The sequence below is a fragment of the Coregonus clupeaformis genome, chromosome 18, assembly GCF_020615455.1.
Source record: "Coregonus clupeaformis isolate EN_2021a chromosome 18, ASM2061545v1, whole genome shotgun sequence".
In the NCBI taxonomy this organism is placed as follows: Eukaryota; Metazoa; Chordata; class Actinopteri; order Salmoniformes; family Salmonidae; genus Coregonus; species Coregonus clupeaformis.
This window is the reverse complement of record NC_059209.1, coordinates 2,787,681-2,810,321: the sequence shown is the minus strand read 5'-3', so window position 1 is coordinate 2,810,321 and position 22,641 is coordinate 2,787,681. Positions and strand designations below refer to the sequence as shown.

General features: G+C 41.3%; 1 protein-coding gene across 2 annotated transcripts in view; it reads left to right on the top strand.

The window, feature by feature from the left end:
* Positions 1-22,641, top strand: part of puf60a (poly-U binding splicing factor a) — a 74,686-nt gene that overhangs the window by 37,841 nt on the left and 14,204 nt on the right. For both annotated transcript variants that reach the window (XM_041870740.2, XM_041870741.2), the window contains 7 exons: positions 4,228-4,278; positions 4,584-4,745; positions 10,449-10,541; positions 10,630-10,843; positions 13,744-13,934; positions 15,360-15,474; positions 21,810-22,063. In XM_041870740.2, coding sequence (XP_041726674.1) covers positions 4,228-4,278; positions 4,584-4,745; positions 10,449-10,541; positions 10,630-10,843; positions 13,744-13,934; positions 15,360-15,474; positions 21,810-22,063 — 1,080 coding nt within the window. The remainder of the gene's footprint in view (positions 1-4,227; positions 4,279-4,583; positions 4,746-10,448; positions 10,542-10,629; positions 10,844-13,743; positions 13,935-15,359; positions 15,475-21,809; positions 22,064-22,641) is intronic.

Below are 22,641 nucleotides of genomic sequence, written 5' to 3'. Positions count from 1 at the left end.
TTTATATGTTTTTATGTTGATGTGCTATTGTTTTTAATTGATTTTATTTTATTTGTATATTTAACCTTTTCTTGACTCTGTGGTTCTTGCACTTGTTTGGGGAACAGGATTTCATTATTTTTATCTACATTTCTGCCTGAGAAATGACACCCTGATATAGTTCTGTGATCTGTGAAACAGTTCTGTTAATCACTGAGGCATTGTGTGTTTGTGTGTTCTTTTTCTTTAGAATTTTCAAATAAACTTGACGTGTTTTATGATTAATAGTGATGTTGTGCTTGTACTATTTTGGACACACTGTCCTCAGGCTCCAGCTTTATGTTGTATGTTGATCGTATTAAAACAAAGAAAACAATCTGAAGTTGTTGTTTTTAAGTTATATATACCATGATTTTTCCGGTCCGGCCCACTTGGGAATAGATTTTCCTCCATGTGGCCCCTGAGCTAAAATGAGTTTGACACCCCTGATTTAAATCATTCATTTGAATGTCAAAAAATGTATGCAGCAATCACAGATTGCCCCTTAAAAAAAAAAAGATACACAGTATCTCCGCCAACGAGGGGTGTGAACAGTTTCGGGTAGCGTGGTTTGCGAATTGGGTGTTTGTTAAAGGGGCAGTGCAGTTAAATCAAATCAAATCAAAATTTATTGGCCACATGCGCCGAATACAACAGGTGCAGACATTACAGTGAAACGCTTACTTACAGCCCTTAACCAACAGTGCATTTATTTAAAAAAAATAAAACAACAACAAAAAAAGTGTTGAGAAAAAAAAAAGAGCAAAATAACAGTAGGGAGGCTATATAAACAGGGGGGTACCGGTGCAGAGTCAATGTGCGGGGGCACCGGCTAGTTGAGGTAGTTGAAGTAATATGTACATGTGGGTAGAGTTAAAGTGACTGCATAAATAATTAACAGGAGCAGCAGCGTAAAAGGATGGGGTGGTGGGGCAGTGCAAATAGTCCGGGTAGCCATGATTAGCTGTTCAGGAGTCTTATGGCTTGGGGGTAGAAGCTGTTGAGAAGTCTTTTGGACCTAGACTTGGCACTCCGGTACTGCTTGCCGTGCGGTAGCAGAGAGAACAGTCTATGACTAGGGTGGCTGGAGTCTTTGACAATTTTGAGTGCCTTCCTCTGACACCGCCTGGTATAGAGGTCCTGGATGGCAGGAAGCTTGGCCCCAGTGATGTACTGGGCCGTACGCACTACCCTCTGTAGTGCTTTGCGGTCGGAGGCCAAGCAGTTGCCATACCAGGCGGTGATGCAACCAGTCAGGAGCAGCTGTAGAATTTTTTGAGGATCTGAGGACCCATGCCAATTATTTTCAGTCTCCTGAGGGGGAATAGGCTTTGTCGTCCCCTCTTCACGACTGTCTTGGTGTGTTTGGACCATGATAGTTTGTTGGTGATGTGGACACCAAGGAACTTGAAGCTCTCAACCTGTTCCACTACAGCCCCGTCGATGAGAATGGGTTCATGCTCAGTCCTCTTTTTTTTCCTGTAGTCCACAATCATCTCCTTTGTCTTGGTCACATTGAGGGAGAGGTTGTTATCCTGGCACCACACTGCCAGGTCTCTGACCTCCTCCCTATAGGCTGTCTCATCGTTGTCGGTGATCAGGCCTACCACTGTTGTGTCGTCAGCAAACTTAATGATGGTGTTGGAGTCGTGCCTGGCCATGCAGTCATGGGTGAACAGGGAGTACAGGAGGGGACTGAGCACGCACCCCTGAGGGGCCCCCGTGTTGAGGATCAGTGTGGCAGATGTGTTGTTACCTACCCTTACCACCTGGTGGCGACCCGTCAGGAAGTCCAGGATCCAGTTGCAGAGGGAGGTGTTTAGTCCCAGGATCCTTAGCTTAGTGATGAGCTTTGAGGGCACTATGGTGTTGAATGCTGAGCTGTAGTCGATGAATAGCATTCTCACGTAGGTGTTCCTCTTGTCCAGGTGGGAAAGGGCAGTGTGGAGTGCAATAGAGATTGCATCATCTGTGGATCTGTTGGGGCGGTATGCAAATTGGAGTGGGTCTAGGGTTTCTGGGATAATGCTGTTGATGTGAGCCATGACCAGCCTTTCAAAGCACTTCATGGCTACAGACGTCAGTGCTACGGGTCGGTAGTCATTTAGGCAGGTTATCTTAGAGTCCTTGGGCACAGGGACTATGGTGGTCTGCTTGAAACATGTTGGTATTACAGACTCAGTCAGGGACATGTTGAAAATGTCAGTGAAGACACTTGCCAGTTGGTCAGCACATGCTCAGAGTACACGACCTGGTAATCCGTCTGGCCCTGCGGCCTTGTAAATGCTTAAATGTCTTACTCACATCGGCTACGGAGAGCGTGATCACATAGTCATCCGGAACAGCTGGTGCTCTCATGCATGCTTCAGTGTTGCTTGCCTCGAAGCGAGCATAGAAGTGGTTTAGCTCGTCTGGAAGTCTTGTGTCACTGGGCACAAGATTTGGCAGGGCTTGAAAACTATTACAGACTACAAAGGGAAGCACAGCCGCGAGGCTGTGCTTCCCTTTGTAGTCTGTAATAGTTTTCAAGCCCTGCCACATTATTGATGAAGCCAGTGACTGATGTGGTGTACTCCTCAATGCTATCTGAAGAATCCCGGAACATGTTCCAGTCTGTGCTAGCAAAACAGTCCTGTAGCTTAGCATCTGCGTCATCTGACCACTTTTTTATTAACCGAGTCACTGGTGCTTCCTGCTTTAGTTTTTGCTTATAAGCAGGAATCAGGAGGATAGAGTTATGGTCAGATTTGCCAAATGGAGGGCGAGGGAGAGCTTTGTATGCGTCTCTGTGTGTGGAGTAAAGGTGGTCTAGAGTTTTTTTTTTCCTCTGGTTGCACATTTAACATGCTGGTAGAAATTAGGTAGAACGGATTTAAGTTTCCCTGCATTAAAGTCCCCGGCCACTAGGAGCGCTGCATCTGGATGAGCGTTTTCCTGTTGATTTATGGCCTTATACAGCTCATTCAGTGCAATCTTAATGCCAGCATTGGTTTGTGGTGGTAAATAGACAGCTATGAAAAATATAGATGAAAACTCTCTTGGTAAATAGTGTGGTCTACAGCTTATCATAAGATACTCTACCTCAGGCGAGCAAAACCTAGAGACTTCCTTAGTATTTGATTTTGTGCACCAGCTGTTGTTTACAAATATACACAGACCGCCACCCCTTGTCTTACCAGAGTAAGACGTGATTTCGTTGTTTTTTTTTCATGCTATTTCCACACTGTGAGGTCGAAATAACACTCTGAAATTGTGAAAATGATGGTAATGCCCTTTTTGAGTTGTTTGAAAAAAATGCCTGGAATTTCAGCATCTTCAGGTGGGATGGAACTTTTTGCCCACATCATGACGTCACAATATGATCTGATTATAATAGACCAATGACTGTTCATCTGGGTAAGATGGTGGGATAAAGGTGGCTCAGGGAAAAAAAAGTCATTTGTATTATTCTTTTTGAGGTATTTTCATTAAATAAGCACACACAGTGATTTATTATACATACAGTGATGATTTAAAAATACATTTACAAAGACTGCATGGGGGGCTTTAATACACCAATAATTTACTATATCCACCTGGACCTTTGCTACCCAGGAAATTTGCGTGACCGGACCTTCTCAAATAATACTTAAGTGCCCAAGGCCTATATAGTGGATTTTTTTGCTCTTGACTTGCGCATAGACAACTCCAAAATCCACGGAGGTTGTGAAATATAAACACAAGATGAGATGCACATGCCAATTGCACGCTCCCTCAAAACTTGACACATCTGTGGTATTGTGTTGTGTGACAAAACTGCACATTTTAGGGTGGCCTTTTATTGTCCCCACCACAAGGTATACCTGTGTAATGATCATGCTGTTTAATCAGCTTGTTGATATGCCACACCTGTCAGGTGGATGGATTTTTTGGCAAAGGAGAAATGCTCAATAACAGGGATGTAAACAAATTTGTGCCAAAAATTTGAGAGAAATAAGCTTTTTGTGCGTATTGAACGTTTCTGGGATCTTTTATTTCAGCTCATGATACATTGGACCAACACTTTACATGTTGCGTTTATATTTTTGTTCAGTATAGTATAAAACATGATTCATTTACTTTAAATGCTGCTTTTTGGAATGCTGTTTGATTGATGGGCCTTTGTCCTAAGGAGCGTGGCCTTTTTTGACAAGCCTCTTTTCTGAGTTAAATGTATACTTTTTCTCTTAGATGGCATCGTTGACAATGGGCTTTGGAGATCCCCTCTCACCTTTACAATCGGTAAGCTGTTATATTAGTAATTATTATTCAAACCCAATGTTATTTTTATCATAACATGTATATCTTTTTGTTAAACCCAAGTGTCAAAATAGAGAATCTTTGCATGATTGACATAGTGAACCATTTTCTCTCTGTATTTTCTTATTTTTGTATTCAATTACACAATCAATGGAATGTCAATAACTTAAGGAAGCAATTCCACCTATCTCCATTTATTGTGTGTGTTTAGTCAGTATTTGTGTTTGTAATGTACAGTGGAACAGCAAGTCAGTGCTATGTTCAAGCACAGTTTCCTCCTATTGTAGGTAGCGGCTCAGAGACAGCGAGCATTAGCCATCATGTGCCGAGTGTACGTGGGCTCCATTTACTACGAGCTGGGAGAGGACACTGTCCGGCAGGCCTTTGCCCCGTTCGGCCCCATCAAGAGCATCGACATGTCCTGGGACTCTGTTACTATGAAACACAAGGTGAGATTTCACAACTGAACATTAGAACATCCCAGACTTGTTTTCCTCAGCTGAACTCAGCTGTTGAATGAGTGATTCCTTTACTGTATGTTCTTTGTATCTACCCACAATGTTGTAAGGATTTTTATTATTATTGCATTTGTGTATCATTTCAACTATAGCCCGACCAATATCATTGTCTTCCGTCAGGTGGCGCCACTCCTGTGCAACGCTCGTCCCTCAACCGACCTGTCTTGTAGGTTGTGGAATAATAAATGTTATATTTTAAGCATCCGCCACAGAAAATAAAAACATAGTTCCTAATTTCTGGAATTACTGTGCTCTCGCTTGGATCTCTGACACAGGCAGAATTAGCTTAATTATTATACACACATTTTGACAGTGATTTAAAGATTTGCAATTGTGAGAAAACGTAAACAAAGCGGCTCTACCTCCTGCAGAAATGATCTGAAAGCATATCGTTCGCCACTGACTTGATCAGCAGATTGAACTTGTTGCTAGCTAGCTTACTGAAGTACTAGCTAAGCAAGCTTGCTGTGAAAAAGTATTTGCCCCTTTCAAATTTTCCCTACTTTTACATATTTTTTAAAAACTGAATTATCAGATCTTCAACCAAAACTTAATATTAGATAAAGGGAACCTGTGTGAACAAATAAAACAACAATTACATACTTATTTAATTTATATCATAAACAAAGGTATGCAACACCCAATGCCCCTGTGTGAAAAAGTAATTGCTCCATTACACTTAATAACTGGTTGTGCCATCTTTAGCTGCAATGACTCCAACCAAACGCTTCATGTAGTTGTTGATCAGTCTGTTATGTCTCTGTGGAGGAATTTTGTCCCATTCTTCCATGCTGAACTGCTTCAACTCAGCGACATTTGTGGGTTTTCAAGCATAAACTGCTCGTTTCAAGTCCTACCACAACATCTTAATTGGGATTAGGTCTGGACTTTGACTAGGTCATTCCAAAACTTCAAATGTGTTGCTTTTTAGCCATTTTCATGTAGACTTGATTGTGTGTTTTGGATCATTGTCTTGCTGCATGACCCAGCTGCGCTTCAGCTTCAGCTCACAGACGGATGGTCTGACATTCGCCTGTAGAATTCTCTGATACAGGGCAGAAATCATGGTTCCTTCTATTAAGGCAAGTCATCCAGGTCCTGAGGCAGCAAAGCATCCCCAAACCATCACACTACCACCACCATGCTTGACCTTTGGTATAAGGTACTTACTGTGGAATGCAGTGTTTGGTTTTCGCCAGGCATAATGGGACCCGTAGGGGGTTGAGACCTCTCACTGTTTTGATTAGAAAATCCAATCGTTGTAATTGAAGGGGGCACCGCTCGGGGGCTGTGCATGTGTAGTGCCCTATAAAATCTTTATATTTTTCTCAAATTCTGTTTTGTGTTTTCCCAAATTCCGTTTTCTCTGGTTTTAGTTTTCCTGGTTTGGGATTCCTTAAATTTTTTCAATTTTCTGACTCAAAATTACAATTGGATGAGTCCATGACAATGCATAAATCACATCAGAAGACCATAAAATAATAAAAATAATTTGTAATTGCCCTTTAATTGTGGATTTAGCGAGAGGAATGTTTGGCTAACGATGTTTCTGTACTGCACATGTGATGGCATAGTTTGCAAAACAAATGCCCACCCGATTGATACAAATAATCATGAAATCATTCTGCCCGGTAGGCCTACTTTGCAGTTAACATTTAATTGACATCTGGATTCCGTGATTCTGTCCGCGTTCTCCGCATGGCAGATTTAATAGCGCCCTACATGTGGGTTTTTGAGTGAGAAAGACACAGAGGGGAACTAACCAGTAAAAGCACTTCATTATCTACGCATCGTGCTGACTGCTGACAACAACAAAACAGCCTCCCAGACTCTGAAGCCAGGAGGACCAGGCTACCAAACGGATTGTTTTCAGAAATTCGCTCGTAACGTTGGATCAGACTGATCGCTGTAGCCAATCGCTACTTTGTAATGTTGGGTTGAATGCAAGAGCAGCAGCAGCTGTGTCACGTTCGTTGAAGGACAGGTCAGACCAAGGCGCAGCGTGAAATGCATACATGTTTATTAAAAAGATAAACACACAAACAACAACAACGTAACGTGAAGTCCTCAGGCTAAACACAAATACAAGCCTCTACACGGAACACAAACAAGATCCCACAACACAGGCAGGAAAACAGGCTGCCTAAGTAGGATCCCCAATCAGAGACAACGAGCGACAGCTGCCTCTGATTGGGAACCACACCCGGCCAAACATAGAAATACAAAACATAGATCTACACATAGAAATACCACAACATAGAACTCAACATGCACACCCTGACCAAACTAACTAGAGTTCTGTAGGTCAGGGCTTGACAAGCTGATGACACTTGTGGCAGAACAGCAACTTCTTCATGCAAATGATTTATATTGGAAGTACAACAGTAGTGCTATGTATATTCTTTAAAATTACTAAACGACATTCTATTTTTTTACATAATGTATAACCACAAATCTACACCTCATGCTACAACTACACTGTTTTTGTATTGTTGTAAAACGGATTCAACAGAAGCTCAGATTAGAAAATACAATATAATAAGGGAGTGGATGCTGACTGATATTATCAGCTGATATATCGGTAAAAGGCCAATATCCATATATTGGTTGGCCTCTAATTTGAACATATTAAAGGGCAATTCCACCACTTTTCAACCTCATATTCATCCTCTTCAGTACCAAACCAGTGTCTACACATGTGAAAACAGCATGTTTCTATAATCTGTGGTTGAAAAGATACGGTCCTAAAAAATTAATCTCTCTGACATCACAGTTCATTTTAACAGAATAGAAATTAGGCTGTAAAGTTGTAATAAAATAAAGTAGAATGAAGTTTTATACCAACAGGTTTTATTGGAAAGCAAAACATTGCCCGTTCCCTCTTCATCCCTGCTATAAATCATAAATGAATATCATAAAAATAGAAACATTTTGCCTAGAACAAGTCGCCTACACAGTAATAAAACACAACTTCAAAATATAATATTTGTATAATATAATTTGCGAACGACATGTCCTATAGACTATTTGTATGAACATTTTAGGCCTCTAATTTAATTTAGCCTAGTAATGAACATTTGAATTAGGCCTAATAAATAACAAAACATGGCTGTCTACGAACATCCAAGGCCGGCCGGCCCCACTCCCAATTCCCGCTGTGAATCAGCACCACAGTAGTGGAAAGAGGTCACTCTAGGCGGCCACAAAATGAAGAAACTATAAAACTGATGTTGGACAATCAAATTTGATATGTAAATAAGCTACATTTGCTGGTTCATTTAGAGAAAGCTTATTTAACAATGAATCTGTGAAACGAGGCCAGCACCATGCATTTCTGAAAACAAATGATATCTCACTCTTTTTACAGTTCTACTGAATGATGTTAATAAATATGTCTTTTGTAATTTGAACTATCGTGGGGTCGTGACTCATGTCATGTGTGATATAAGTGGCTTATTGAGAACTCTGTTTCCTGCTATAGGCAGTTTTCTGCCTAGTGATTGCAACATTGTAACTCTCCAATGTGAATAGTTGGCTACGATGTTTCATTTCCAAGTGCTACCGAATAACCTCAACTGATATGCATCAATTGTGCATGATACACATCATTACTCTAGTCTATCAATCCATTCCAAATCTTTATACTATACATGACAAATGGGCGGCATATGTTGATCTTGCCTAGGGCGGCAGCAAAACTGCTAGGACCGGGCCTGACGAACACAATCATTTGCCTCTAATTTACTTGCGTTTGTGGCCACCTTGGCCTGCTCAAAGTGAGCCGCTGTTGTTGGGAAGTCAAAACTGTCCAACTCCTTGGACCAGCTTGATGCACATCAGCCTCGTTACTTTGTCCTCAAGAAGGATGTGATCTTGAGGCTGTATGTACTGTTTTGGAGAAAGAATTTCACCGATTTTGCCCAGTCAGGGTACACTTAGCTGAAGTCGCTTATGTGAGGGCCTTGCGTCTTTTGTGTGAGAAACGCACACATCTGACACTAATGTCCAAGCAGCTTGAGGATTTATTAGGCTATGAAGTATATTTTTGAAGTCGGAGCACATCGACTGGTATTTCCATCAATGAATAAAAAGCATTATTGTGGGCAACACTTTACTTGACACCCAGTGTCATAACACGTTATGACACGGTCATAACATGTCGTAATATGTCATAACAGCTGACATAACTTGTCATAACCTGACATAATATTGTCCTAACACTGTCATGACCCATACATGTACACTTGTTGTGATATATATTGCGTTATTTTATGGCTGGTAATGACACCTACATAAGTGTCAAAACCAATTACAATGATAATTTAACATTGTCATTAAAAAATATATTTAACTAAAACATACAGTTGACACGTAGGCTATGTTGTAATGGAATGTTTTGCCTTGTGTGGTAGGTTTTGTGGGTTTTGACACTCTTATGTAAGTGTCATAACAGCCATAAAATAACGCAATATATGTCACAACAGGTCTAAATATGTCATGACAGTGTTATGATCAAATAACAGGTTATGACAAGTTATGCCAGCTGTTATCACATTTTGACAGTTATGACCGTGTCGTAACGTGTTATGACGCTGGGTGTCAAGTGTTACTATTGTTTTTTTGCAATGGATTATTATAATTTTTTTCGGACAATTTGGCTGGCAAAATTTTTATTTATCTGCTTTTCATTTTTTTTATTGGCCAAAAGCTGGCATTTACCATCTAACGGAAAACCTTGAGGGACGGTATTTTCTTGCTCCCCACGTCACCGCGAATGTCATAGTGTTTGAAAATCACTGTTTTTAAAATGTTTTAACTTTTGATGATGTCATTGGGTAGAACTTTTTAACTTTATAAATTTTTTAGACAAAACTTGAAATGCGCTGTTTTCAAATACACGGAGTGTACAAAACATTAGGAACATCTTCCAAATTTTGAGATACACCCCCTTTTGCCCTCAGCAGAGCCTCAATTTGTCGGGGTACTGCTTCCCACAGTTGTGTCAAGTTGGCTGGATGTCCTTTGAGTGATGATACACAAAGGAAACTGTTGAGCATGAAAAACCCAGCAGCGCCTGGCACCTACTACCATACCCCGTTCAAAGGCACTTAAAAATGGTGTCTTTCCCATTCACCCTCTGAGTGGCACACATACACAATCCATGTCTCAAGGCTTAAAAATCCTTCTTTAACCTCTCTTCCACTTCAACTACACTGATTGAAGTGGATTAAAACAAGTGACATCAATAAGGGATCATAGCTTTCACCTGGATTCACCTGGTCAGTCTCTCAATAGCAGGTGTTCATAATGTTTTGTCCACTCGGTGTACGTAGACACTGGTATTGTGCTGGAGATAATGAAAAATAGGTTGAAAAGCGGTGGAATTGCCCTTCAAGTTGTTGGTGCAATGTGTTATAGTCATCAATATTTGTGCAACTATCCTGCCCTGCAATATAATGGTAAGCAATCTCTAGTAATTACGAATAAGCTATTAACCATGAGTATTGATGGTAATTGCAGGTACCATACCATCTTAAAATAAAGGAATTAAAAAAACAAAACAGTCAACCCTAACAAATGTAATGTAATCCCCTTTGCAAAGCCTGACTTTTTTGTTGTTCCCCTGTCCCTCAGGGTTTTGCGTTTGTGGAGTATGAGGTGCCTGAGGCAGCCCAGCTATCCCTTGAGCAGATGAACTCTGTTATGCTGGGAGGGAGAAACATTAAGGTGAGCTCTGCTGTCCATTTTTAAAGAGTAACTGAGTTTTTTGCTCAATGCCATGATGACACTATTTTAACACAAATCACGCTTTAAGGTGGGACGACCGAGCAACATCGGACAGGCCCAGCCGATCATTGACCAGCTGGCAGAAGAGGCGCGTGCCTTCAATCGAATCTACGTGGCATCTGTGCACCCCGACCTCTCGGACGAGGACATCAAGAGTGTGTTTGAGGCGTTCGGCCGGATCAAGTCATGCACTCTGGCGAGAGACCCCACCACGGGGAAACACAAGAGCTACGGCTTTATTGGTGAGGAAGACTGCGACTTTAAATTGGTTGCAAACTAACCCCTTGAAATAAATAAAATAATGCCGTTAAATCAACCAAGATATGTTTTATTTTAGTATTGTTTCAGTGCATTTGGAAAGTATTCAGACCCCTTCACTTGTTCCACAGTTTGTTACGTTACAGCCATGTTCCTCATCAATCTACACACAATACCCCATAATTACTAAGCAAAAATAGATTTTTAGAAATATTTGTAAATGTATAAAAAAACAAAAACGGAAATATCACATTTACATAAGTATTCAGACCCTTTACTCAGTACTTTGTTGAAGCACCTTTGGCAGCGATTACAGCCTTGAGTCTTCTTGGGTATGATGCTACAAGCTTGGCACACCTGTATTTGGGGAGTTTCTCCCATTATTCTCTGTAGATCCTCTCAAGTTCTGTCAGGTTGGATGGGGAGCGTTTCTGCACAACTATTTTCAGGTTGCTCCAGAAATGTTAGATCGGGTTCTTGTCCGGGCTCTAACTGGGCCACTCGAGGACATTCAGAGACTTGTCCCGAAGCCACTCCTGCATTGTCTTGGCTGTGTGCTTAGGGTCGTTGTCCTGTTTCGTCCCAGTCTGAGATCCTGAGCACTCTGGAGCAGGTTTTCATCAAGGATCTCTCTGCACTTTGCTCAGTTCATCTTTCCCTTGGTCCTGACTAGTCTCCCAGTCCTTGCCGCTGAAAAACATCCCCACAGCATGATGCTGCCACCACCATGCTTCACCGTAGGGATGGTGCCAGGTTTCCTGCAGATGTGAAGCTTTGCATTCAGGTCAAAGAGTTGAATCTTGTTTCTCATGGTCGGAGAGTCCTTTAGGTGCCTTTTGGCAAACTGATTTGGCCTGATTGATGGAGTGCTGCAGAGATGGTTGTCCTTCTGGAAGTTTCTCCCATCTCCACAGAGGAACTCTAGAGCACTGTCAGAGTGACCATCGGGTTCTTCGTCACCTCCCTGACCAAGGCCTTTCTCCCCCGATTGCTCAGTTTGTCCGGCGGCCAGCTCTAGGAAGAGTCTTGGTTGTTCCTAACTTCTACCATTTACGAATGATGGAGGTTACTGTGTTTTGGGGGACCTTAAATGCTGCAGACAATTTTTGGTACCCTTCCCCAGATCTGTGCCTCGACACAATCCTGTCTTGGAGCTCTACGGACAATTCCTTCGACCTCATGGCTTGGTTTCTGCTCTGGCATGCACTGTCAACTGTGGGACCTTATATAGACAGGTGTGTGCCTTTCCAAATCATGTCCAATCAATTGACTATACCACAGGTGGACTCCAATGAAGTTGTAGAAACATCTCAAGGATGATCAATGGAAACAGAATGCACCTGAGCTCAATTTCGAGTCTCATAACAAAGGGTCTGAATACTTATGTAAATTGTAATATTGTAACATTATGGAGTATTGTGCGTAGATTGAGGATTTTTATTTATTTAATCCATTTTAGAATAAGGCAGTAATGTAACAATGTGGAAAAAGTCAAGGGGTCTAAATACTTTCCGAATGCACTGTAAATGGCAGCTAAAAGCTGAATTGCGTATACAACATTCTAGAAAACAAATATAAATCAATAAATGTGATACTGCTTTATTAAGACATTTAAGTTATGAAGGGATCAGGAAGTTGTTGAAATCTTTTGGATGGTTTTAGTGGAGGATGTATTGATGGTCTGGAGGAGGGAGCATCTCGATCACAGCCAAGGGGAATAGCTGGTCAGAGACGGGCAGGTCAGCAGTACACATAGCTGTCCCCAACATTCTCAGCTTCTCCGTGCATTGGGCTTTGTAGATAGGTAGCTACTCCTCCACTAATATTTGTGTAGCACCCACTTGAGTGATGCCACCAATGGCGCATAGGCCCACCCCTTATTTGATAAGTGAAAGTAGAAAATCTTCACAATTTCAAGTAATCTCCATTTAGGCAGTCCTCTCACTTCTGGCTTCTTCAGTGTTGTGGCATTCAAATCAAAACAGTCCCATTCAGCTAGCTAGATAAGCTACACCAACTGCCAACAGTTAGCATTAGCGCTGTATTCTACACAATATTAATAGATGTGGTAGTGTGAAATGGTAAAATGTGGGTTTTGGAAGTATTTTGACTTTGAACAGGTGCAAGACCTACAGTAGTGGATTCATTGACACAGTTAATGTTCTGTCTGGGCTGGGATGGCTATGGTGTGACCGACAGTAATACAATGTGTTGTGCATTTTGCAGAGTAGGCTACGGCACTCGTATGCATTACCACATTTTTTACTACAATTACGCCTTTGAATCACCTTTTCTCCTAGTATCCAGATATCCCTCCCTAAATTTAGGTTTTGTCCCCATGAGGGATTTTAGGCTTTTTATCTTTAAAGAACCCCCTAGTAGTGCAGGTGTCATGACTTTGGGTGATAATCAGGTAATAGCAATTATGTTATAATAATGTTCATGCCAATACGATATTCTGCATCTGTAAAACATGCCTCCCACATAAGGCAATCAGGTATTGAATCTAGGGCTGTGACGGTCATGGAATTCGCCGCATATTTTCTCCTATTTTCCACTCCTGACTGCATGTGCTGCTGCTGCAGTAAGGGGGGCATTGCCTAGGCAACCAAAGACTTGTTTGCTACAACACCTTGCTTGTTTCAGCAAGGCGCAACAAAGTTTCATCACGGTGTAGAGTCCATGTTACAGCAGAAACGGAGTCAACCGCACAAATTCCCAGCCGTCCCGTCTTCAGTCAGCTGTTCGTTCCACCCCGCCATTATTTATGTTTAATGACGTTTCTTTTATTTTCATGACGGTCTTCATCCGTAACCGTCGGTTACACAGTTATACGGTAATTGTTCCACCCCTAATTGAATCTCTTTTGTTTCCCACCCGTTAGAGTATGACAAGGCTCAGTCCTCCCAGGATGCAGTTTCCTCCATGAATCTCTTTGACCTAGGGGGTCAATACTTGCGTGTGGGCAAAGCGGTCACCCCCCCCATGCCCCTGCTCACTCCGACCACACCTGGCGGACTCCCCCCTGCTGCAGCTGTGGCGGCTGCAGCTGCCACAGCCAAAATCACTGCTCAGGTAAATACTGTCTGTGCCCTCATTTTAGTATACACTATTTTCCACTGTTGATGTCAGTTGAAAATTTAATTTAAATTAAAGCTCTTTGTGATATATTATTTGAATGATGTATTGTTTCCTAAAGCCAGACTCAGTAAGTCCCAAATAATATTAGCTATGTCATCTGTGTATAGGAAATATAAAACTGACGTGGTGACAGTTTTACCTTTTTGGAAACAAACCCAGGCAAGACATCATAACTAGGGCCATGCTTTTTAGGTACTTTTTGAGGCACTTTGCTTTTACTGGTATATTCAGCATTATCCACTAGTGTTGCTGCAGGTAGAAAATCCTAGGAAATGCTATTTAATTGACACAAGCAGTCTCCAAACAATCAATCAATGTCTGGTTGTGCGTGTGTGTGTTCGGTGGGGGGGATTGCCTATATCAGGGGAGGCGTAGCTCTGAATCTTAATTGCACAAAACCTATTATTTGGCAGGGAATACTATTTGTAGATCAATGACTCTGCTCCTCACTTAGCTCAAGCTGATAATCTCTAACGGAATAGTGGAATATTGACAAAGCAATGGACAGAAACGACAGTCTGTATTTATTGCTGTTGTAGGAAAGTGCCATAGTAGTTCCATCGTACGTTTCCAAATGATGAATCCATCCATACTATTTGACTTGGTTTGCTACAGCATGAGGAGTTCGGCAGTGACTCTGGCCCCACGTTGGAGCTCATTAGAATATCCAAGTGTATGCACATCTTATTGGCTGAGCTGGCAAATCAGCGTATAATATTATTATTATTTTTTATTTTTATTTTTACCGGTATGCGCCCAAACCAGGGGCACAGAGAAAAGCTGCTTTTTAATATCCTTAATTATAATTTTTTGGAAGGACATCAATTTCATATTGTAATTAATTTGAGGGCACATTTCATCTAAATCTGAAACACTGGACAGATACTTTAAGGTCGCTTCATTACCCCCTTCCTTTGGGAGAGGGTGTCCCCACGCTTCTTTATACCAAGTCCCTCACCTGTACACCCGTGTCCAGCAACTGTCAAGCCAACGTCTCTTGGCCTAACAGTTAAGGCGTTGGTTTGACAGTCACTGGACCAGGGTTCGTAGCCTAATGTAAATACAAGCAAGTCTGGCAGTGAGCCCAGATCCCGACACCTCACTTTTTTTATGTGCGTCACTCTCATCCACTTCAATATATTATATTTCAAATGTAAGTACACACGAATGCGCGCGTGACTGACGTGCTCCATATAAAATGCACTATTGTGCTGGAAGAAAACAAAAAGCAATGCACTCCTCGGTCTTCCAGGACAGAATGTCCAGAGTAAAAAAAAAAATGTGTTTCTCGTTTTCTGTCCTTGTAGTCACTGGCACAGTCCAGGTGGTGTTCCCTCATGTCTGGCTTTGTTCTTCCAGGAGACGGTCGGGTCATCGGTGCTGGGAGCGCTGGCTGGGCCCGCCCTCCTCTCTCAACAGTTGGGTGGCCTGCCCCAAGCCGTCATGGCAGCTCAGGCCCCGGGGATCATCACAGGTAAGCCAAGCACCCCCCCACACACACACACACACACATGTCTGTATAAAGAAAAGTGTACGCACATCCAACAAGCCTCCATGGTTGCAGGCTACCAACAATTACAATTGGAAAAATATGTATACTGTTTAAAAGCTCCTAAAAGTGTAATGGCAATGTTTCTACTACTAAGGACCTTGGCCATGCCTGCGCAGTTGGGAGGGGTTTGGAGTAGAGTCGTTAATAAAGTATATACAGTCAACACCATATGTATTTGGACAGTGAAGCAAAAAACATTTTTGTCTCTATACTCCAGCATTTTGGATTTGAGATCAAATGTTTGAGGCAACAGTACAGAATGTATTATTTATTTGTGGGTATTTCCATACTGTATCTGTTTTACCGTTTAGAAATGAAAGCACTTTATGTATCTACTAATGCTGAGTGATTCGCCGAAATATCAGTTTATTTATGTTTTTGAAATAACTTATTGACCGACATCAGTTCAATTATTTGAATTCCATTTAGTTCTTTTTTTTCTTTCTGTGAGCTCAACACACCGTTTCTCTAGAGAGAACTATAATCACAGAGTTTCTAAACCCAGAGGACCAACATCGCGATACTTCTGGGAATGCTTTGCGAAGTAGACACGACAGACAGGGTCAAAAATTCTTCCCTGGTTGTTAATTTTCTCGAAATCTATGTCTTAAGTAGTTGAACATGTTATTACGCCAACCTTGTGAAAGTGACAAACTGACACGTTTTCATTTTCGTCAAGAACAACTTTATATCGAAGGAGTGCCTTTGATTTGACGGCCTGTACATCCACAATTTGACAGGAGACGACCATTAAACCTGATGTGTTTCTGCGCATGAGCTTAGCTAGCCAACGTTGCCATGGCATCGCCTACAAGCGTGATCGGGGATTTCTATTGGAGAAGCAGTTTCTGCGGCATCTTCAATCTAATCAAGCATGAACTGTGGGACGTTGTAGAAAGGTGTTGTTTTCAACAGGCCAATCAATATTCATCATAGTTAAGTGCAGAAAACGTGGTAATTGACTACAATGACCAGAATCCAGCATACAGCTGCCTGTTCTCATTGGTTCTTGCCCGGGCTTGCTTGGGGGGCCAGCAGACAGACATGGAGAGGAAGAGCGATAGAGAACAGTTGTTTAGGTATCTCTAACCGAAAATACATCTAATTGATAGATAGTTGTCTGTTTTGCCATGTACAAATGTGTTATTCAATGCATTTCTATAAGCTATAGCAGTAAATGCCACATTCAATGTTTGATCACATTTGATTTTTTATATATGCCTCATTCAAAATCAAGTGGCTAAATGATCCATTTTATGACCATCTTAAAACAATTCCATATGTTAGCTTAGTAGATATTGTGATCTAAGGGCTTAGACCTACAGGGGTTAAAGTAAAGTAATGTGACTAAAGGATAGTTAATTAATAAGTGATAAGCAGTAATGGGCAGTCACTACCATTATAAGGGTTTTATTAATTAAATAATAGTCATCATCATACCAAAAACAAATAATGTAATATACACAACCAAAACATATGTAATGTGAATATGTAACAAATAATGTGAATAAATGATGGTTAGAGCCTAATAAGTGATAGTAATGGACAGTCATACATCAATTGTTTTATTTTGTGTTGTTGCAGCATTCAACCCACATAATGCATTTAAAAATATATATATGCAGTACCAGTCAAAAGTTTAGACAACTACTCATTCAAGGGTTTTTCTTTATTTCTTTTTTTACTATTTTCTACATTGTAGAATAATAGTGAAGACATCAAAACTATGAAATAACACATATGGAATCATGTAGTAACCAATAAAGTGTTAAACAAATCAAAATATATTTTATATTTGAGATTCTTCAAATAGCCACCCTTTGCCTTGATGACAGCTTTGCACACTCTTGGCATTCTCTCAACCAGCTTCATGAGGTAGTCACCTGGAATGCATTTCAATTAACAGGTGTGTCTTAAAAGTTAATTTGTGGAATTTATTTCCTTAATGCGTTTGAGCCAATCAGTTGTGTTGTGACAAGGTAGGGGGGGTATACAGAAGATAGCCCTATTTCTTCACTATTATTCTACAATGTAAACAATAGTAAAAATAAAGAAAAACCCTTGAATGAGTAGGTGTGTCCAAACTTTTGACTGGTAGTGTATATCAAAACTGAAATTAAAAACCAAGATTTTTTGTTTTTAACCGAACCGACCTTAAAAAAACACTAATCGCTCAGCACTAGTATCAAGTCTCCCTATTACACTCAATGACTACATCAAGCTTGTGACTCTACAAACTTGTTGGATGTATTTGCAGTTTGTTTTGGTTGTGTAAAATGCATAAAAATTGTACACCCAGCAACAGATGAATAAAGTGCATTAATTTCTAAATAGTAATGTATGTATGAAAACACCCTCAAATAAAAGTTGACATTCTGTACTGTCGTCCCATATGATACATTTGATCTCAAATCCAAAATGCTGGAGTATAGAGCCAAATGAAAGGTGAAAATGTGCAGAAATTGCTCCGCCATTTCCTTGTTGCAAAATTTCAGTTTGTGGCAAAACAAGCAGTCATTGTGTAGAGAATCATTGTACTGGCCATGAAGAAGTTTTGTGGGGATTCATTTGGTATTTAGCAAAAGATTAAGGGGATGTGGAAAGAGGAACTCTGACTTCCTGGTAACCTCACCGATTTGAAAGGACATCATGGTAGAGGTAAACGATCGTGAAAGTGGCTTCCTTTCCTCATCTGTTCTTCATCTGTACAAATCTTAAAGTGATAGTTCACTTCGAATACCTTATTGTCAATTTACCTATGATGGTGCCATTTTAAGAGACCGACCGATATGAGATTTTTGGGATAGGAAATACCCAGATTCCAATATATCTGGGAGGCATTTTTCTAATTGTGCAGATGAAGTAATGGAGATGAGGAAAATGTGTTACTAAAGTTTGTTGAGATGCAGCCCAGGTATAGCTTGTTGGAATCTGATCGCTGCTGTAAACAGCCTGATTCTGTTTTACTGCTGTTATCACTCTTGCCTTCCTTCAACAGATGTGTGTTTGGAATATGCCAGAAAATGGCTGCTCCAAATAGAAGCAGTGGCTGGGTTTAAGTCAAAAACCCTGGGGCCAAACATAGTGCTTTGAATAAGCCTGTATGTCCTCTGATTTGGTTAAAGGTGATTCAATCACTGCCAATTTAGTTTTTGATAATGTCCTCATTACAGACATAGGCTCAAACAGTTTCAATGAGGACGAATGCCAGGCTGATACGTGCAGTGAAATAGAATGATGAACGCAGCGATCAGGCTTGTTCCACCAGGTTAGCTTTTGTGGACTGAGGAAATGGGAAGATGGAAGATTGGACTGTAAGAAATTGAGTTTAAGAGCAGGTGCTGGTCATGGCAGCTTTCACACTCAGCCTTTTGGTTGGCCTTGAATCAGAAAGAAAATAAGTGTTACTTTTGCACCACCATTGAACAATGTGCCTCCCATTGGCTGGCAAGGGAACTGTGTGCATTTATTAGCATGCCTTTCACTGCATGGGCTATCCAGAGTGAGACAGTGAGGTGGTGTGTATGAAAAGAGGCCAGATGCCCAGGTAAGTGCAGAATTGGACAGTTGTAGGGTCATTGGGAATGAAATGGACAAATGCAAGTACTGGCAACAGACAAGCTGATGCGTCATATATTTTAAGATTTATGTTAGTTATGTTATGATTTAGCAGCCATTTCCCAAAACAACTCGGTAAACACGCAAGTTTAAGTCAAATAGAGGGGCTGTTCAGTGGGACATATTTGGGACCAAATTACAATGAGAAGTAACATGCAGTAACATGTGTTTTGCCTATATTAACAACTACAGGTTGTTGACATTTTATTTATTAGGGTTTTAACCGTTCTCCCAAAATGATTATCAATTGGCATTCCCTTTGTTTTGAGTTCAGTAAGCAGAGAGAAACACTTCTGTATAGAGCAGGGGTGTCAAACATACGGCCCTCGCGCCAGATATTATAGAAAAATCTAATTTAAGTGGGGGAACAAACTCAATATACTTTAAAATTACTAAAACCAAATCGAAACTGTGTAGAAATAATGGACCTATACAGTTTCTTGACTGTCCAGCTCGCTAGAAGTGTCAGGGAGCATAGAAAATTCCAAAAATGATGGATAGAGGACTATTTTCTTGTCAATTATGTTGGCAAGGAAGTATAACCAATTTTCAGTGCAGCCCTCCGGACCTCGTTGAAGAACGAATGCGGCCCCCGGGGCAAAATTAGTTAGACACCCCTGGTGTAGCGTGACAGGGAGTCCTGAAAATAACACTTAGTGATGCCATCTGTTAACATCCTATAATGTTATATGGCGGAACCAAAACGAGATGAGGAAGGAAACCGGTGCATATAGATATTTTTTTTTGTCTGAAGTGGAATTGCCTCTGTACTTTTTTCAGGCTGCTGTTGTCTCCTGCAGTGTATTAGTTGTACATAGCCTGTCGGAGGACCACTCCACTAATAGATTCTCTTTTATTGTCTCTTCTCTCCTTGTCTCTCTCTTTTTTCTCTCTCCTTTCTTCCCCTCCCTCTCTTGACTCCACAATCGCACCGACAGTGGCCACTTAATCCCTCCCCTTTGCTGCACACTGACCAACCAAGTGTGAAGAGGACTGTTTCTAGCCCCTCCCCTCATAAACATAGCCCCTCATTCCTATTGGCCAGTGAGTCTCAGATCCTGTGTGTTTTGTGGAGTTGACTTTTGGTATGCATCAACATGACCATTAAGAAGCTACAACCAGGGTGGTTAGAGGGTGGGGGTGGGTTCATTTGAATACATTCATTTTTCTATTGTAAGGAGTGTTTAGTTTGCATCCCATGCCCCTCCTCCCCTTCCCCTTAAAGGGGCAATCTGCAGTTGCTACATCCATTTTTGGATTGTGAAATAATTATGTACCCATTGATTCTTGAAGAATATACAGTGCCTTAAGAAAAGAAGGTATTCACACCTATTGACTTTTGCCACATTTTGTTGTGTTAAAGCCTGAATACAATTTTTATTAAATTGAGATTTTTGGTCAATGCCCTACACACAATACCCCATACTGTCAAAGTGGAATTATGTTATAATCTTATTATTTTTATTTTTTAAGATTAAAAATGAAAAGCTGAGATGTCAAGAGTCAATAAGTATTCAACCCCTTTGTTATGGCAAGCCTAAATAAGTTCAGGAGTAAACATTTGCTTACGTCAGGTCTTGCCATAGATTTTCAAGTAGATTATTTTGGAATGAATAATGGGCAAATGTTGCACAATCCAGGTGTGGAAAGCTCTTAGAGACTTACCAAGAAAGACTCACAGCTGTAACCGCTGCCAAAGGTGCTTCTACAAAGTATTGACTCAGGGCTGTGAATACTTATGTAAGTTAGATATTTATGTATTTCATTTTCAATAAATTAGCAAAAAATCTTTGTCATTGTGGGGTATTGTGTGTAAATCTATTTAATCAATTTTGAATTCAGGCTGTAACACAACAAAATGTGGAATAAGTCAAGGGGTATGAATACTTTCTGAAGGCGCTGTAATTTATAAATGCCTCATGAGCTTAGTTCAACTGATGTACTCTATCAGGACCCAAAATATATACGCTTGTTTTACTCCAATGTTTGTAATCAAAGTAAATGCAAACAAACAATATAGCCTAAAAACAAGGCTAAAACTATAGTTGTGACATCATGGATGGTCAGTCTTTGCATCCATAGCTGTGCTTATGAATTTGAGAGTGGTTATATTTCTCCAGCCCCCTCCCTCAGCGTTTTACCGAATCAGGGTGGGGAGGATGCTTGTTTATTGATTCAACTGCTGGTTGCCGCTTTAACACTTACTTGACAAAGATTAATAGGCTAGAAAATCCATATTTACCTGGAATTAGATGGTAGAAGGGGATTGGAAAGCTTTGCTATAGAGCTTCTTTGCCATCTAACTTTTGCCAACCCCAAACATCACGTGGAAATGTTCCTTATGCAACAGAACCAATGTTGTCAGCCCAGTCTCAGCCTGCTAGTGGACACAACACTCCAATGACCATGATTGCTAGCTCCAGTTCGATAGAACCCTTTTACTTGACAGGGAGCTGTCGTGTCACATTAAAACATTGCTAGACAGGAGCCAACCCAGCCAGTTATCTTGGGAAACCCCCCCTGAGGGGATTTTCCCCCCATTGCCACTGGCTTGGGGCTTGGGGAGGCTCCTCTGTTGGCTGTCCAACCTTGGGGGGGTTTGAACTTTTTGTGCTGCCTCCTTCCGTTCTCTTTTGCAGGGGTAACCCCAGTGCGGCCCGCTTTGCCCGTGTTACCTCAGGTGGGCCTGGTCAACCCAGTGCTGGCCTCACCACCGGTGCTGGTCACCTCTCTAGTGGCAGCTCAGGAGGCCAAGAAGAAGGAAGTGGAGGAGGAGGAGGAGGCCTTGCAGGATGGGACGGGCCAGGAGCCGCTGAGTGAGCAGGAGAACATGAGCATCTCCGGGAGCAGCGCCAGACACATGGTCATGCAGAAGTTGCTCCGCAAACAAGAGGTGGGTTGAAATAGTCCTGTTTTTTTTTCTTATTGAAAGCTGGCAGTGCTCCAGACTTACCTTTTCCCCTGGTGGCACTAGCCCATATTTGTGACCGACCGGCTCGATTCGGTCTTATGTTTTTTACATTAGATAAAAGTAGAGACTCTGAGCTAGAAAATGGTATGTCATACACTACAGTTGAGGAACAATGGGAAAGTAATTCTGCTTTGAATGTTGTAACCTCACTTTTGAGAAAATGGCCCTTGAATGTTTTGGTAAACTTACTGGAGAGCTCTTCCTTGTTTACACCCATTCAGCATCGTTCACACCCTCTTAAGCCTAAGCCCCACCCATCTTTTTAAGGATTCACATGTGAGGCCATGTACTAAACAACCAAAGATTTCAAGACTAAAGGCTGGTTTATACTATGGGTGTGTTCGTAAATTCAATCTGGAGTGCCAGAGTGCGCTCTGGGCGTTCGTAAACTCAGAGCATTGTCAGATTGTCCGTTTTGTAAATTCAGAGCGTTTCACTCTCGGAGTGTTCAGAGCACGCTCTGGCCGAGGAGTAGGGTTGATCCAAGCGTTCTGACCTAA